This window comes from Rattus norvegicus, chromosome 1, assembly GCF_036323735.1.
Source record: "Rattus norvegicus strain BN/NHsdMcwi chromosome 1, GRCr8, whole genome shotgun sequence".
Taxonomy (NCBI): domain Eukaryota; kingdom Metazoa; phylum Chordata; class Mammalia; order Rodentia; family Muridae; genus Rattus; species Rattus norvegicus.
The window spans coordinates 201,257,602-201,272,601 of NC_086019.1; the positions used below are offsets into that span (position 1 = coordinate 201,257,602).

At 47.5% G+C, this 15,000-nt stretch overlaps 1 protein-coding gene across 3 annotated transcripts in view; it reads left to right on the top strand.

Moving 5' to 3' along the window:
- Mgmt (O-6-methylguanine-DNA methyltransferase) overlaps positions 1–15,000 on the top strand; it is a 226,650-nt gene that overhangs the window by 116,770 nt on the left and 94,880 nt on the right. Inside the window, exon 1 of one of the 3 annotated variants that reach the window (XM_039101590.2) lies at positions 13,583–13,708. Coding sequence (XP_038957518.1) covers positions 13,701–13,708 — 8 coding nt within the window. The 5' untranslated portion in view covers positions 13,583–13,700. 3 annotated transcript variants of the gene reach the window in all.

Here is a 15,000-nt window from a genome sequence, read left to right on the forward strand (position 1 = left end):
TTCCACCTTCTTCAGCCATGCTGGGTGCGGAATCCAGAGACGACTTTGATCTCACTAGCCTTGCTATCTGTGTGCAGTGTCATGGTGGCCGATCTAAGTAAATTAAAGCATGCTTGACAAACATGGTGTCCCTGTGGGGTGCACATGTGACCATTGGCTGCTGGTGGCTAGAAGAAGCTGTGTCCTCAGCACACCTAGTGTCTGGGCCTTCTCAGGGCAGGTGTGGCTGAGAGATGCTAGGCAGCTGACAGAGTTGTGCTGAAATGGCAGTTATAGCAGAGGTGACTCTCAGAAACAAGTAAGAGGCATGGTCAGAGGATACTGTGGCTCTCTTGTGCCACTCCCTTTTCTGTGCAGGTTAACTGGATGATGGTGTGTATGTGTTGCTGCTCCTGGCACAGAAGGAGAGCACTGCTCTGTCCTCAGCAAACCTTATGATTGTGACAGGAGTGCCAGGCTGCTTAAGGGCCAAAGCATTTTGATGGATGTTTCCATTCGTCACCAGGGTAGAATCTGAGTTTGGGAATTGTATTGGAAGTACACACTGAATGAGGTACTCAGGAGAGTAGGCTGGTGCATCACTGTGCCTGGAGACTGGCCACCAAAGGCAGCATGCTTGCTGTGCAGGTGGGGTAAGCCCTAGGAAAACTGGGAAGGCAGTGGCAGCCTAACAGAAAAACTGAGACCCAGAGACTCTGAGGGACCCTGGTTTGCTTTGGGGTTTGAAAAGCAAAGAAGGCTTCAAAGGCCACAAACAGATACTGGGATCTGCCTCAGAAGTATTTTCTTGACACACAGCTTGCCAGTGGGTTCTCTGGTAGTAGGTTCTTGTCCAGTGATATAACCTCCTAGTCTAGGTATAAGGTAGGATTCTTTGAAAATGTAGGATATTTTAAAATACTTCACATCAGAACATGCTGATTGATTATTTAAGACAGTGTGCTCTCGTCGCAGTATCTCTTCAGTGTTGATAATTGGTCACCATTGAGTGCTACACTAAAGCTAGAGACCTTACAAAAGGCCGCTGGCCCCTATGGCCACTCTTCCTGTCTCTGCAACCCTCCTCCCTTTTCTTCGGTCTCTCTGCCCACATCATGCCTCTCTCCTGGCTGTTCCTCAAGCTTGTATGTGTGCCCCGTGCTTTGCTTGGCCTTGTACGGGGCCGTCCACGTGCCTGCTCCCTCATCCCCAGTGTGCGTTCCCTTTATGTTCCCACTCTGCATCTCCCTGCCTAGCATGGGGGCTGTCTGTCAGCCGTGCCGAAGCTAACCACTGCTTTGTGAACATGGGTCTGTTGGAATGCAGCCATGAACACTCGATCACACGTGGCCACGCTTTGTTCCAACGTCAGAACGAGAGAGTTGCAACAAGACAGTTTGACCCGAAAACCTAAAGCTTTGTGTGGACTATGTGGCCCTTTAGGAAACACTTGCAAAGCCTCAAACTAGCATGCAACATCTTGATTCATTGACTTCTGTTCCGTTAGACTATGGCCCCCAGAGAGAATGAGTCTTTGGCCAATTCACTGCTACACTGAGGGCCCTCAGCACTGTACTGGCACCAAGTAGGTCCTCAGGAAGTATTCGATCTCATGTGCACAGCATGAATTGATGCACTGAATCAAAGCAGCCAAGGCGTACATGTTCCCTGGAAACAAGCTCTTGTTCACAGCTCCATGTATGTGATGGTTAAGTCCTCTCCTGTTAGCAGGAGCACACAGCATGACTAGACTGGAGAAAATGGAGCCTTTTCCCATATCTGAGCTACAGCTAAGGGGTGTGCCCGCCCTACAGAGAGCTTTGCTACTGGAGGGAGCTTTAGAAGCATCCCAAGGGGACATGAGGAGGCTGGGCTTACTGTCCCCACGGCAGCTGAGCCATGAACAAGGGTGAAGGCGCTGTCAGCCCAGAGACCAGATATGAATGAAGGACAGGCCCTGGAAAAATTTGGCAGGTACCACTGTATATTAAATCAAAGTAGTTTCCATTCTTTTTATACTCAAGGAGGCCTGGGAATGCCAGTTAGTTCACAGAAAGTAACAGTGAGCTTTGGCCATTATTAAAGTCTCCTTTTCCCTGTAACCATCTTGGAGGACTTCAGCAGCTATTGTAAGCAGCCATGCTGAGGGCTTGTTCTATGCCAGTCTGAGCTGTAGTAGCCTCTGATAACAAGGCTTGGTGTGTGCACATACAACTGTACTGGAGCTGAGCGCAGACTTTTCACGGCAGACATCATGGACACGGTCCACCTGAAACACTACATTTTGTTTAACCATGCTGCTCACTGTTTGAAAATATTGGGGTGAGCATGACAGCCAGATCAGAGGCTCTGCATTAGAAGATACAAACGGAAGTAATCCGTCTTTACTATATGAGGTCTAACGGGGAAGCTGTGGACCCTGGGGTCTGTTAGAAGTCTTTGGAAGAATCCTGGTAAGTCCAGATGTTCCAAATAGGCAAGAATGAACATGATACAAAACGGAGAGGTGTGCTTAGGCCTTCATTCTGCGGGGTGGTTTCAGGGTCTCGTGGTTATCCTTAATTAGGGTGGACTTAGTCTCAGTGGGTCTTATCCTAGGCAGGTTATCTGTCCTCAAGTTTCTAGAATAGTGTGGTTCTCAACCTATGGGAAATGACCCCTTTGAGGGAAGTTCAGATGACCCTATTACAGGGCTCACATTACCACATGTTTTCATTAGAGTTCATAACAGTAGCAAAAGTACAGTTTTGAAGTAGAAATAAAAATAATTTTATGGTTGGGAGGGTCATATCAGCATGAGAAACTGTATTAAAATGTTGTAGCATTAGGAAGGTTGAGAACCACTGGTCTAGAACATCTTTCTCTGTGGAGCCACCCTGTGTCCGACTGATTTTGACCTCTTTGTGTCTAAGAAGGTTACCGTCCTCTCAGGTGTCACCCTAGAGCATATTGTGTAGGGAAGTACAGTCTTCTCATATTCATATATGTACATACACACACACACACACACACACACACACACACACACACACTCAACCTCAATAAACCATCCCTATTTGTTCTAATTTAAAGGGTCCAAGATGTCTGCTGTTTTAATAGTCTCTCACACAGCCATCTTCAGGGAAGGTGCCACCATGGACCCACATGTCCATTTCCCAGGCCATCCTCAAGCAACTGTCCAGCCTTGCTGGGCATCAGAAAATTCTTCAGTGCAAAGCTGGATTCCTACCCGATAGTGGTCTCTCCCTAGAGACCTGGGTGTTCCTTGTGCAGGAGGAAACCCAGCCGTGGAAACTCTGCTTTGCTGAGTCACAATGAATACATGGCCATTTCAAACACATTCACTCTTAGCCGTGATAAGTGGGCAGTTTCCGGCATTAACCACACTTATTTGGTCATGAAAACCATCACTTAGGGGTGCTCCATCCCTAGCCAAGACCGTGCACACTAAATATCAACCCTCCCTTCTCCAGCCCCCTCCCCCATTACTCGGCCCTCTGAGTCTGCCCTGTCTGGGAACCTCAACTAAGTGGGATGATACAATCTTATTTCACTCATACAGAGTCCTGCAGATCCATTTCTGTCTCAGCAGGTCTCTGCATTCTCTTCCTTAGTCAGGCTCTGTCATAGCTGTCCTTTTGAAGGTCTTTTCCAGGTGAGGAGCCTGTGCTCAGTCCACTCTTGTTCTGCGGGTACAGTGCAGACACATGGCCTGGTGTCTATAGTGACCATGTGTGGTTTCCAAGCATGTATGCTGGCTGTGCCGCCAGAACCGATGTCCCTGCAGTGTCCCCAGCTGGCCACGGCCTCTTTGTGTGCAGTTGTCAAGAGTATGATCCCGGGCCTGACATGCACGTGTGGCTAGTTTTTCCCTCAAAGATCAGCGGCCTTGGACAGCTTCCGCTTCTCTGGCAGCCGCTTCAACCTGCTCTGTCTTGTCATTTTAGAGTTCAATATCTGCTGCTTGGAAGGAGGAAAAAACTGGGGATGGGCTGGACCGCTGTACTTGGTCTTTTGACCCTCCGTGTTGCCCATGAGCAGTGAAGGATAACTTTTGACGAGCCGTGTCAGCTGTGACAGGCAATCTCGTTGGGTTGAGTGGAAATGTGCTGTACAAGTTTGAAGCCTCGGTGGGGGCATTTTTCTGGTGTTCAATGCATTTAAATTGACACCAGGCTACAGTGTGTTGTTCATTCAGGCCATGCTAGAGGCTCGTGGCTTAACCGTGTGGCGGGGAGGACTCCTAGAATGTGTCCACCGCTGTGCTGCATCTTCTCTTGATCCATGTATGCCCAACTTTGGCTGCTGCTGCTTCCCCACCTCTGTCTGAAACCTCACACGTGATTATTTTCAATGCTTTCGGTTGAGAAGGAATGTGAGTGTGTGAGAAAGAGAGAGCTTGTAGGGTGTGGTGGGGAGAAGAGAGAGAGAGTTTGATTAGGATCAAGAAGAAGAAAACAGTCACATTTCTTGTCTTTTAACCCAAGCAGCATTTCCTACTGGAGACTGAAAGGCCTGAATTGACAGCTGTGATTTCAAGGGAAAGCCATTTCCCAGTTGTTCTAAATTCTTAGAAATTAGGTTTGGTCCGATTTCATTGTTAAAGGAGAAAGTATCAGTTGGCAGGAGCTGTCACACTCTCCCACCCCTGCCCTACCCCTGCTCCACCCCTGCCCCCACCACCCCAGGTTTGAAGGCAGGGAGCTGTCTGTCTGTGTGTGTGTGTGTGTGTGTGTGTGTGTGTGTGTGTGTGTGTGTGTGTGGTGCTGACCCCAGGTTTGAAGGCCGGGGCTGTGAGGTGGGGGTTACTGTTTTCTCCTTTGCCTTCACACTGTTCCTAGTGGGGACTAGGATGCTGATTTTATCCAGATCCCTGAACTTCCAGTGAGCAGCTTATATCGGCTCAGAGGTGACTGGCGGTCTCTGATGGCAGCAAGTCCCTATCTGCTTCTTTTCCTTAGGAAATGTATTTGGCTTTATATCAGCATACCCAGCTTTCTGGGAACACTTCTCCAGGAGGAGAAGGTGCTCTTTGAGAAACAAATACCTGTTATTTTACCATTTAATATAAACATGAGCTCTAAGAAAATTCCTTTGCTCGGGTTAAAGAAGTTGCCCTGTATTCTAGTGGGCTGGGATTTTATAGATGTCTGGATATTTTTTAAATATTTCATCTTTTCTCTCTCTTCTTCCTCTTCCTCCCTGTCTTAGCTAGAATTTCTATTTCCCTCACAAAACACCATGAACAAAAGCACCTCTGGGAGAAAAGAGTTTATTTTTAAAATCTTAAAATTCCAAGTAACAGTGCATTGTGAAGGGAAGTCAGGACAAGAACTCTAGGCAGGAACTGAAGCAGAGGCCACGGAGGAGCACCACTTACTGGCTTGCTCCACATGGCTTGCTTTGTCTGCTTTCCAGTAGCACCCAGGACCAGCAGCCCAGGTGACCACCAGTGGTGAGCAGTGCCTTCCCCCATCAGTCACTAATTAAGGAAAGGCATCTCAGACTTATCCAAAGGCCAGTGTGTTTTCTAGTGGCAGAATTTTCTCAGTTGAGGTTCTGTCTTCCAAAATAACTGTAGTTTGTGTCAGGTCGACATGCAACTAGCCATCACCCTCCCCTTTCTCTTTTTCCTTCTTCCTCCTGTTCCTCCTTCTCTTCTCCCTCCTTCTCCACCCACCCAGGGTTCTCTTTCTCTCCAGTATTGGGCCATGTGTATGCTAAGGGATCAGCCAATCACCGAGTGAACTAACCTCCACTCCTTTTGACTTCTATTGAAATGTGTGTGTGTGTGTGTGTGTGTGTGTGTGTGTTTTTCAGCCTGTCATGGGAAACTACTTTAGCTATTTTCCAGTGTTTAAGCAAATCTTACATGCCTGCGATAAGTGTGTAGAAACAAACTCCCAAGTTTGTGTATGTGTGATTCCATATGCAGAGAAATAATCGATGCATATGTAATGTTGCCGTGCCTATGAAATTATTTTAAGAATTACTTTTGTTCAGAAGGAATGTTGTCTACAGTTTTCTTGTGATGTCTTCTATGGACTTGATTCAGGGTCATGCTGACCTCATTGCCTTGAGATATCTATTATCTTCCCTCTCTCTCTCCTCTTTTAAACCAGTTGCATACTGTAGCTTTTAGTTTTTAACCTACATATTTGATAGCATCTGTTGTTTTCTCTGTAACTGTTTTGTTACTTGTTCAACTTAAAGACAGATACAGTGTCTGTTTCTTCATAGCTAGAGTTTGGGCGATTGTCTTCATTCCTGTTAGTGTTTCTCTCCCCTGCTCTTCCAGCTCATTCTTTTGGAGGTTAGCCATCTTCTCAGTTCCAAAGACAGGGCTTTGCTTCTATGGAGGCTCTTGTGCGATTTCCAGTTTTCTGACTTATTCATTCACATTTCTTACTGGTTTCCTTTCTCTATAATTTATCTTGTTCTAACTTTCTGCTGCAGAAGCTTTGGTCATTGTTTTGAACTTGTTCAGTGATGTAAATCTTGGAACCTAGAAATTAACCCTCTAGTTGTGACCATAGATAGACGCATCCCACGGGGAGAGCCGTGCTTTGTCACTTGATGTATTTTACACATCTTGCTTTCCATCATGATTTCTGCCTTCAGTGATGCAGTTATCTGACTGCTCCGTGTGGTCCATGCCGGCAGGTGCCCTGTGCACATCTGTAGAGTCCCCACTCTGCTCTTGAGTTCCGCCTTCCATAGGTCCCTAGGATCAAGTTGCTGGAATTTGTTGCCTGGGTTTCTCATGTTTTCTCTGACCTATCTTCTCTTTCCATGTTTGATCCATCACCCTCACCCTCTTGTGGAAGGGATGGATTTGTCTTCCTCTAGCTTTTAAGAATCTTTTTTTATGTGTTGGAGTGCTGTGTGTGTGTGTGTGTGTGTGTGTGTGTGTGTGTGTGTGTTTTCAGAGGACAGGTGAGAGTCAGTTCTCTCCTTCCACCTCTTGGATTTAAGGGATTGAACTCAGAGTATCATCAGCCTTGGCCACAGGTGCCTTTCCCTGATGGTTTTATTCTTTTGCTTTCTTTTTTAAGTGTTGTATCGATATATGGCCACCTGGAATGCTGGTGCCTGCCTGTCATTTGAGATGCCACACTCAATGTGCCCATGCCTGTGTGGATAGATAGTAGCTCACTATTTTGAGTACTGCATTCCATTTCTGCCTTTTACCGTCTGTTCCCTCCATTCCGATTACCACGGTGCCCTTTTCCTTTGAGTGACATCTTGCTGATCAACTTTGGCACCTCTGTGCCTTTAATTCTACCTTTGCTGTGAGTCCTTGGGCCAGGCCATCACTGCCCACAAGGAGAGGGTGGTGATGAAGTGATCTGTGTCTACACTGTCCAGGATGGCAGCACTGGACACATCTGGAGCCCTGGATGTGTGGCTGGTGGAACCGAGGGAAATGGGCACTTGATTACTTTCCATTCAGATAATCAAGAGTAAATATCCAGTGGGGAGTGGTTGTGGCCGAGTGACACTTTTAGCATTTCTAATACTCTGCAGTGACTGCACGTCACTGCAGAAGACGATGTCCTTCCCAGTCCTTCATCCACCCGTGCCATGTCTTCACCTCTGTGTTAGACTCCAACATACACGATTATTTCAGGTTGTTTGTAAATAATTTAAAATTGAAATTGAGCAAAATCTCACTTAGCCATTTCATCTTCAGAGTCCATCTTCAGAGTCCATTAGAAGTCCACCAGAAGGCCTTAGTGGACTTAGTAGGATGTCCTGTGTCATTGATGAGTAGGTGGGGTGACAGGGCAGCTTGAGGAGAAGTGACCAGACAGTGGCCGAAGTACCCAGTGGATGGGAGGACCCGGGAGGAGTGCGAGTGTGCGAGAGGTCGGATTTGTCTCTTTGGAAGTGCAGTTTTCCCAGCTCATGTTACCCTGACTGTCCATGAAATGCCCTCTGGCTGTTGGCTGAAGTATCCACGTTCTCATACCTCCTCTTATCCAGTCTGATGTCCAGAAAGCTACTACAGACACTAAAAGTCAGACCCTTATACCTAAGTTGAATTAGAAAATAGCGATTTCCTGTGAGTCTCGCAAACCGCCATGCACAAGAGGAAAGCTGTCTGTCTGGAATTTGTAATCTATTAAGCAGGAAGGCAAACCACGATGTCAAGTTGATTATTTTTTATGTGCCCTCGTATTTATCCATTATCCCTTAAAGAGAGCGGCTTGTTTTACAGCCTTTGATTAGGTGCAGTGGTTTATCATGTAGATTCACTTAATTTCCCCGTTTGGTCCTCTCTGCATGAGGTGATGAGAGTTTCCTAGCTTGGCCTTCAGTTTCGCTCTGAGAGAAAATTTCAGGGCAGGGTGCTGGTTGGTGGCCTCTGGATGGAGGGAGCTCTGCTGCTGCCCCGAGACTGTTCAGTGCGGGTGACTGTCACCTACACACTTCCACCCTGCCTTGATGTCTAAGCAGAGACTGGCTCTGCCATGGGACTTAAGAAGCCCTTCTCTGGTCAGGGGATTATCTCAGTTTTAAGTCCAAAACGTGACTCTTGAGTCTGATCTTTTTTTGTCTGCTGCTGTGGACGATGGATGATAGAACCCAATGCATCCTGCTTTATGCACTGCTGGCGGGATGGCCAGGTAAATAACAGAAAAGAAAGAGGACATCAGTGCATGCCTGGACTGGTCAGAGATATTAAGGATATATAAAATCCTTGCTGACAAACCTGATAATCTAGATAAATGAGAGGGAATTCCCTTTCAAGCATCGACAGCCAACTTTAAAGACACGGAATCCAGGCCAATGTGTCGAACTCTGTCAGTCAGTTAAGGACAAAGGGTGCCAACTGAAGACTCCCCTGGCAGCTTTGTTTCCAAACCCAGCTGCCCCGTGAGCAGGCAGAGACACAAGAGAAATAAAAACTGCTACAAGGGTAACCCCTGGCCTGATATGCTCTTCAGGTGGGTTCACACCAGAAGCGCACCCCTGAATTTGAACGTCAAAAAAGCCAGTGCTATGCCTATCTCAGTGGGACCAGCACTTGTTCCACAAGTGTAAGTACTTGAGTTCAAATCCCCAGCACCCACATAAAGAAGCCAAACATGGACGTGTGTATCTGAAACCCTAGCATTGGAGCATACAGACCAAGCAGATCCCGAGAGCCTGCAGGCAAGCCAGCCTGGTTCAAAGGGAGAGTGTCCAGTTTGGTGTGAGAACGAGTCTCAGAGTGATAAGGCAGAGGAAGAGGGAGATTCCAGGTGCCCTGCTGTGGGCACAGTGTCTGTGCATGCAGGTATAAATACCCACCCACTTGCATGCATGCACCAAACATGTAACTCACAGAAAGATATCTTCAGTGCACACATAGAAGCACAGGTATCATTCCCCACGTTTGCAGAGTAAAAGAGGGCAATCTGTCATTATCTCACACATGTGCAGAGTGACACTCTTTAGGAAATGCCCCATTCCAGTAGTTAACAGGTAGAAGGCAATCACACAGGGAGTGCTCTTCAGAAAATCTTTGTGTGGTGGAGCACAGACGTATCCCTGTGGCCTAAGTGAGCATGTGTATTTTTCCTTCCATCATTAATCGGGACAAATGTCCTATGTCGGATGTGTAGCATGGCTTCTTGGGAAAGGTTCTTCCTCGTCCTTTGTCTGAATCCCTCCAAAGTTGTAAGGTTTGCATTCAGTTCAGATCACTGCCCACCTTTCTGTCCTGACTGACACCTGGTCAAACCAACATCCCTTTCCTCCCGACTCCCAGGCAAGCCCGAAGCTTATGCTGGTACCAGGATGTAAAAGGTATCCTTTGGTCAGGGGACACTTTATGCTGTGTGCCCAGACCGTGGCAACTGCTCGTGGTGGAAACTAGACAACCTGCCACCCTGCCTTGTCTGGGCCTAGCTGTTCTGAGCATAAAGGATGCCTCCCCAGCCTTTCCTTTTAATGTGCTTTTTAAAGGAAAGCTGCAAGTGGACAGACAGCCTTGGGACAGACGCTTCTATTGTTTTGTGTTCTGTGTTTCTAGTGAGGGATCCCCACATGCCTGCATGGTTTACTCCTCTACCCCATTGTGGCTAACAAGAGCAAAGACTTTATTTTCACTAAGCAAAGATGGGCAAAATTGTCATGAGGGTTACATCCTTGAAGGAGCCCGTGCAGCAGGACTTGCCGGGTTTCTGTCCTGTGTGAGAAGTCGAGAAGAGTACAATGTTGTTTTTGAGGGGGTCCTTGATTTCCCTTCTGGCTTCTGCCTGGACGCCTTGGCTTTATCTGTGCCTCCCCTGCTTCCTTGTAGATCTCAGAGTTGGACCCTTAGACAGCACCATAGCACACCACACCATCCCTAGGATACCCTCTAAGATTGTCTGTCTGACTGTGCCTTGCCCGTGTGAAAAGCCAAGCTGGAGACACCCCAATTCTGGCTGCACCAGCCCAACTGTGGCCAGGTACACACCTTTTCCATCTCATGCAGCGTCTGCATCATGGGAGGCTGCAGAGTGCTAGCCTGCACGTCCATGCTCCTGATCTGAAAAGTTTTTGATCTGGTCAGTTACGGGCACACAGTGTTTCACTGAGTATTGGGGCGGGGCACTTGTCCAACCTGATTTAACTTCCACACCTGGATGCTTAGTGGCCCCGGGAGCCAAGGACTGTGCTTCAGGGATTCCTGGTTCAGGACTTAGCAGACTTCGTGTGACTGTAAGGTGGTGCATGTTGTTTTCAACATGCATAAAAATCACGCTTCTCAGAATGCAATTGTTAGTCCAGTAAACCCACGCTGCAGTTGCTCCATGAACTCTTGACCATTTTGCTCCTGTAGCAGAGCTCAGGGTGTGCTTTCTCTCCTGTCAGGCAAGGCAGTGCTATGGCAAGCATGAGGTCAGGATCTCTGAGCACCTCCTCTCAGAAGCCCCAGGAGTGCTCTCCACTCTGTCCTCTGAGTGGTGGTGGCAATGCTTGCCCCTCCTCATATCCTCAGCTGTGGAGGATGTCAGGGTAGCTTTCGTGGGTTCCACTGCAGCTTGCCCAAACTTTTCCTGTTAAAGAGCCACCCTCATATCCCTTGGGTGGTTAGGAGTTCATCTGAGAGTGGGGAGTCAAATGATACCCAAGGTGGTCCATGGTGGATGTGAGGCCATGCTTAAAGACTCTGGTGACTATTTCTATTGGGTGAATCTGTCCTGGCATGTGGCTTCCGTCATTGAAAACAGTGATAGGCTTCATTCTTACCAAGGTGAGGTTCTTCAAAGAGGCCAGAATCATTCTGGAATCATTCACAACATAGCCAGAAACTTGCAGAATAAGGTAGAGTCTACTTTTTCTTCCTGCCTTTCCCCCAGAGCACCAAATGCAGCAACTTTTGCAGCCAAGAATCCAGTGTCTGGCCTCCAGTTGTATGCTCTGAGTGGCCTTTTGTGTCCTTGGTGTGGGTCTTTTTGTTTTTAATGTCTTCATCCAGCTCTCGGCCCTTGACGCCTGGCACACTGTGAATCAGGGGAGCCCTGTGCACCCAAGGTTTTTACAGAGCTCCCTTCCTCGCTGCCGTGTAAAACATCACCTTTCTGCCAGCCTGTTAGTGCTTCTGCAGTGCCTCATGTTTCGCTGTGGTACAAACACCTGCTACGTTTCCACTGAGTTATCACTGGCACGCATTTCACAGACACTTGACTGTCATTTAAGGGTTTATTTTATTCCCACAGCCAGGAGAAAATACAAGGAGATTCTATAATGTGACAGTGGGCCAAGGGCGCTGTTCAGAGCAGGTGCTGGGAGGCGGTGACGTAGCTGCTGTCTCCTGTGTATGCAGACCTCTTGTCACTTCAGAGTTAGCATCCCTTGGAAGTTACTGGGCGGGTGATATGCAGCGATGAGTCCACTTCAGACTCAGTTTTATTTCAATTCCACCCAGTGATTAATAATTGCTAGTGTCCTATAATAGAGACCCTTGCTCTCTTTGCAGATAAAAATGTCACCTTAAAAACAGTTTGAGATGCTTAGGGTTATCTTCTATGTAAGGTACCTTTTTAAAAAATTCAATTAATTAATTTGTGTGTGTGTGTGTGTGTGTGTGTGTGTGTACATGCATGTGTGTGGTAGTTAGAAGACCATAACCCATGTGGGTCCCTGAGATCAAACTCCAGTCATCAGGCTTGGCCATAAGCACCTTCGCTCGCTGATTTAAGGTGATGTTGCGCCTCTCTTCTGATTTTCTAGTGTTTCAGAAGAACACTAAAAACCATGATGGAACCAGTTCATCATCTTAAGGAGTTGGACTCAGCTCTCTCAGAAAGGACCATAGGCAATCATGGAAATCACCAGAATCCAAAGATACTTCCCAGGGCTCATTTCTCACCTGACCCCAGCCCCATTACATACACACCCTTCCAGGGCACCCCCAGAGTCCACATTTTTGCAAGCTGCTCTCCTGCAGACAGACACCTGTGAGCCTGCCTCTCCCCACATGTCATGTGCTCTCTGAGCATATATTCTGGGTTTGAGGCCATTCAGAAGGTACTGGTCCACACTCCACATCACTCTTCTGGCCTTTAAGCATTAGGTTTCCCACTGATGGGCTCCTATGCACACTTCAGTGTTATCTGGACCAATTCCTTATCTGTGAACTTTCCCTGTAAACTCCCAGCACTTTGTGATTTCCAACCAGGGAAAAGCGTTCTAAGTATTGGTCTGGGCAGTGACATCTTGCTTCACTAGAAACCTTAGTGCCATGGTCTGCTACAATGTGCATACACCCAGGATGAGTTCTGTAGTCCGTGGGAGCATTATAAATGTGACAGTGCACTGTAGGCTGTCCAAATGGAGGGTGAAGTCTTACACATGAGGCTTTCCTTCAAGTCCGTCTCTGAGGAAGAATGGGGTCCACATTTTGTGTAAGGATACAGGCCTTGACAGTGACTGACAGTTTCTGTGAACAGTGCCACCCCCTTCTCCATCTGTAGGGATCGTTAAGTCAGCTGGTGTTTCTGCTATAGCTCAGACCTCATCCCAGCTCATCCCAAGGGCCAGTGCAGGAGCTCACAGGTAGGCTCTGCCTGGCTCTGAGGCTTGAAGAGGAAGGCGTGGTAAGCCGGATAGAGGTGACTCTCTTGGGTTTGCCAGAGCCCTCCGATGACTGGCTCCTTCCACAGAGATGCTAAGTAGCAGCTCACAAAACTCTCATAGGTGCTTACATCTAAACCAGAGCAGTGTCCTTTAAAAAGCCATCACAGCCAGACAGGGTGGCACATGCCTGTCATCAGGAGAGGTAGTACAAGTTTGGGGGTAGCCTGTACCGCCGAGTGTGACCCTGTCTAATCCTCAACCCCACCCCCATGCACACAGAGGAAGAAGAAAAAGATACCTCGTAAGGTTGGTGAGAAAGGTGACAAGGGTTTGGCGAGTGTGTTCTTTGTCTCTTAGTCTCAGCGTGTCTCCTGTCTGCTGGCTGCATCCACCTTCTGTGTGCACCAGGTACCCTACATGCTTAGTTAATCTGAGATTCTCTCAACATCTTACCCCCTCAGGAGCAACAGGTACCTGGCGCTGGTGTTGTCCGTCCAGATGAAAGGGCCTGGCCACTCTGATTCCACCTCTCTTTGATCTCTCTGCAGAAGGTCGGCTTGTCTGCCTGGAGATTCCTCTGAAGGGCAATTTAAAAGTTGGATTTGAGCAACATCAAGTGAAATGTCTTCTCATCTCATGCCGTGAGGAGCTCTTTGGTGTAGTTCATGACTGGGTATGCAGGAAGACGTTAACCCTTCCTTGGCAACAAGCTATCTTGCAGGCAGTGTTTGCTTTCTTCTTTCAGAGGGAACCCAAAATATCCCCATTCCTAGGAAGCTTCTTGGACCTTGAAGATGAACTTACTGCCTTGCTTAAGATTCATCCTGAGAGCCACTTGTCTTTACATTGTTAGTGTCTGGGAGAAGGGGAGCCCCTGGATGGGCAAAGACTGTGGAAATGATAGAACTCAAGAAAGGATTCTCTTGGCAGAGCCATGCATTAGCCCAGGGTGTGACAATCTGTAAAGTCACCTGTGTTGAATGGCACATAAACCAGGGCTGCTAAATACCATTGCCAGGCAGAGGTTGTGAGGGGGGTAGTGATTTTGTTCATTTTTTTAGTTGCTGGAATAGCTCATTCTGAGAAGAGTGACCAGGTGGCTTCTGATAGTGTACATTTAAAGAGAAAGCATTCATCCCAGGCATTGTTGCTAGGTTTTGTAATGTTTTCCAAAAGTACTTTGTTGTATACAAGTCCAAGTCTCTGTGTTTTGTTCTTAATAAAAGAGGAAGGCCAAGTACTTTGGGGCTCCAGACCTCCTTGGTACAGTGGGAGCTCAAGATGTCACGGGGAACCATTCCCACCCATTTTTCTTGCTTCTGTTTTCTTCTCTCATATGCGAACAGGGAAACAGTGATTTTGTTTAGAGCATTGAATGATCTCATCTCTATATCATCTCTATATTATGTGATCTCATTCCGCATAGGAATTTGTAACTCAGCTGTGACAACAGGGCCTAAGACAGACAAGCCCCCACCTAGAGGCAGGGGTGGGAGGAGGGTTTAGCTGTTGCTGCACAGGCTGTGGTAAAGAGTGTGGTGTACAAAGCTTCCTCGGGAGATGAGCAAACAGCACAGCTTACCCACCCTGTGGATTTTAAGCACATGAGGCTGCTTAAAAATGTGTTGTAGATGACCGTTTTCTTCCTATTCTAGCTTCAGTTTTGCTGCTGTGAGAAAAATAACCCAGATCAAAAGCGATGTTACGGGATAAAGAGTTTATTGGACTTATAATTTCAGATTGGGTCCATCCCTGAGGGGAAATTGAGGCAGGAATCAAGTAGTTGGTCACAAAACATCTATACCCTTGCTGCTTCCTCGATTTTGGCTGGGCATGGTCCCTCATTCATGGTTCTAGGGCCTTCATGTGGAGAACAGTGCTGCCCACAGTACGCTGGGTTTTCACATATCAGCAATGAAGAAAATCCCCCAGACACTCTCAGGCCAGCCTGCCTTAGGCAGTCCC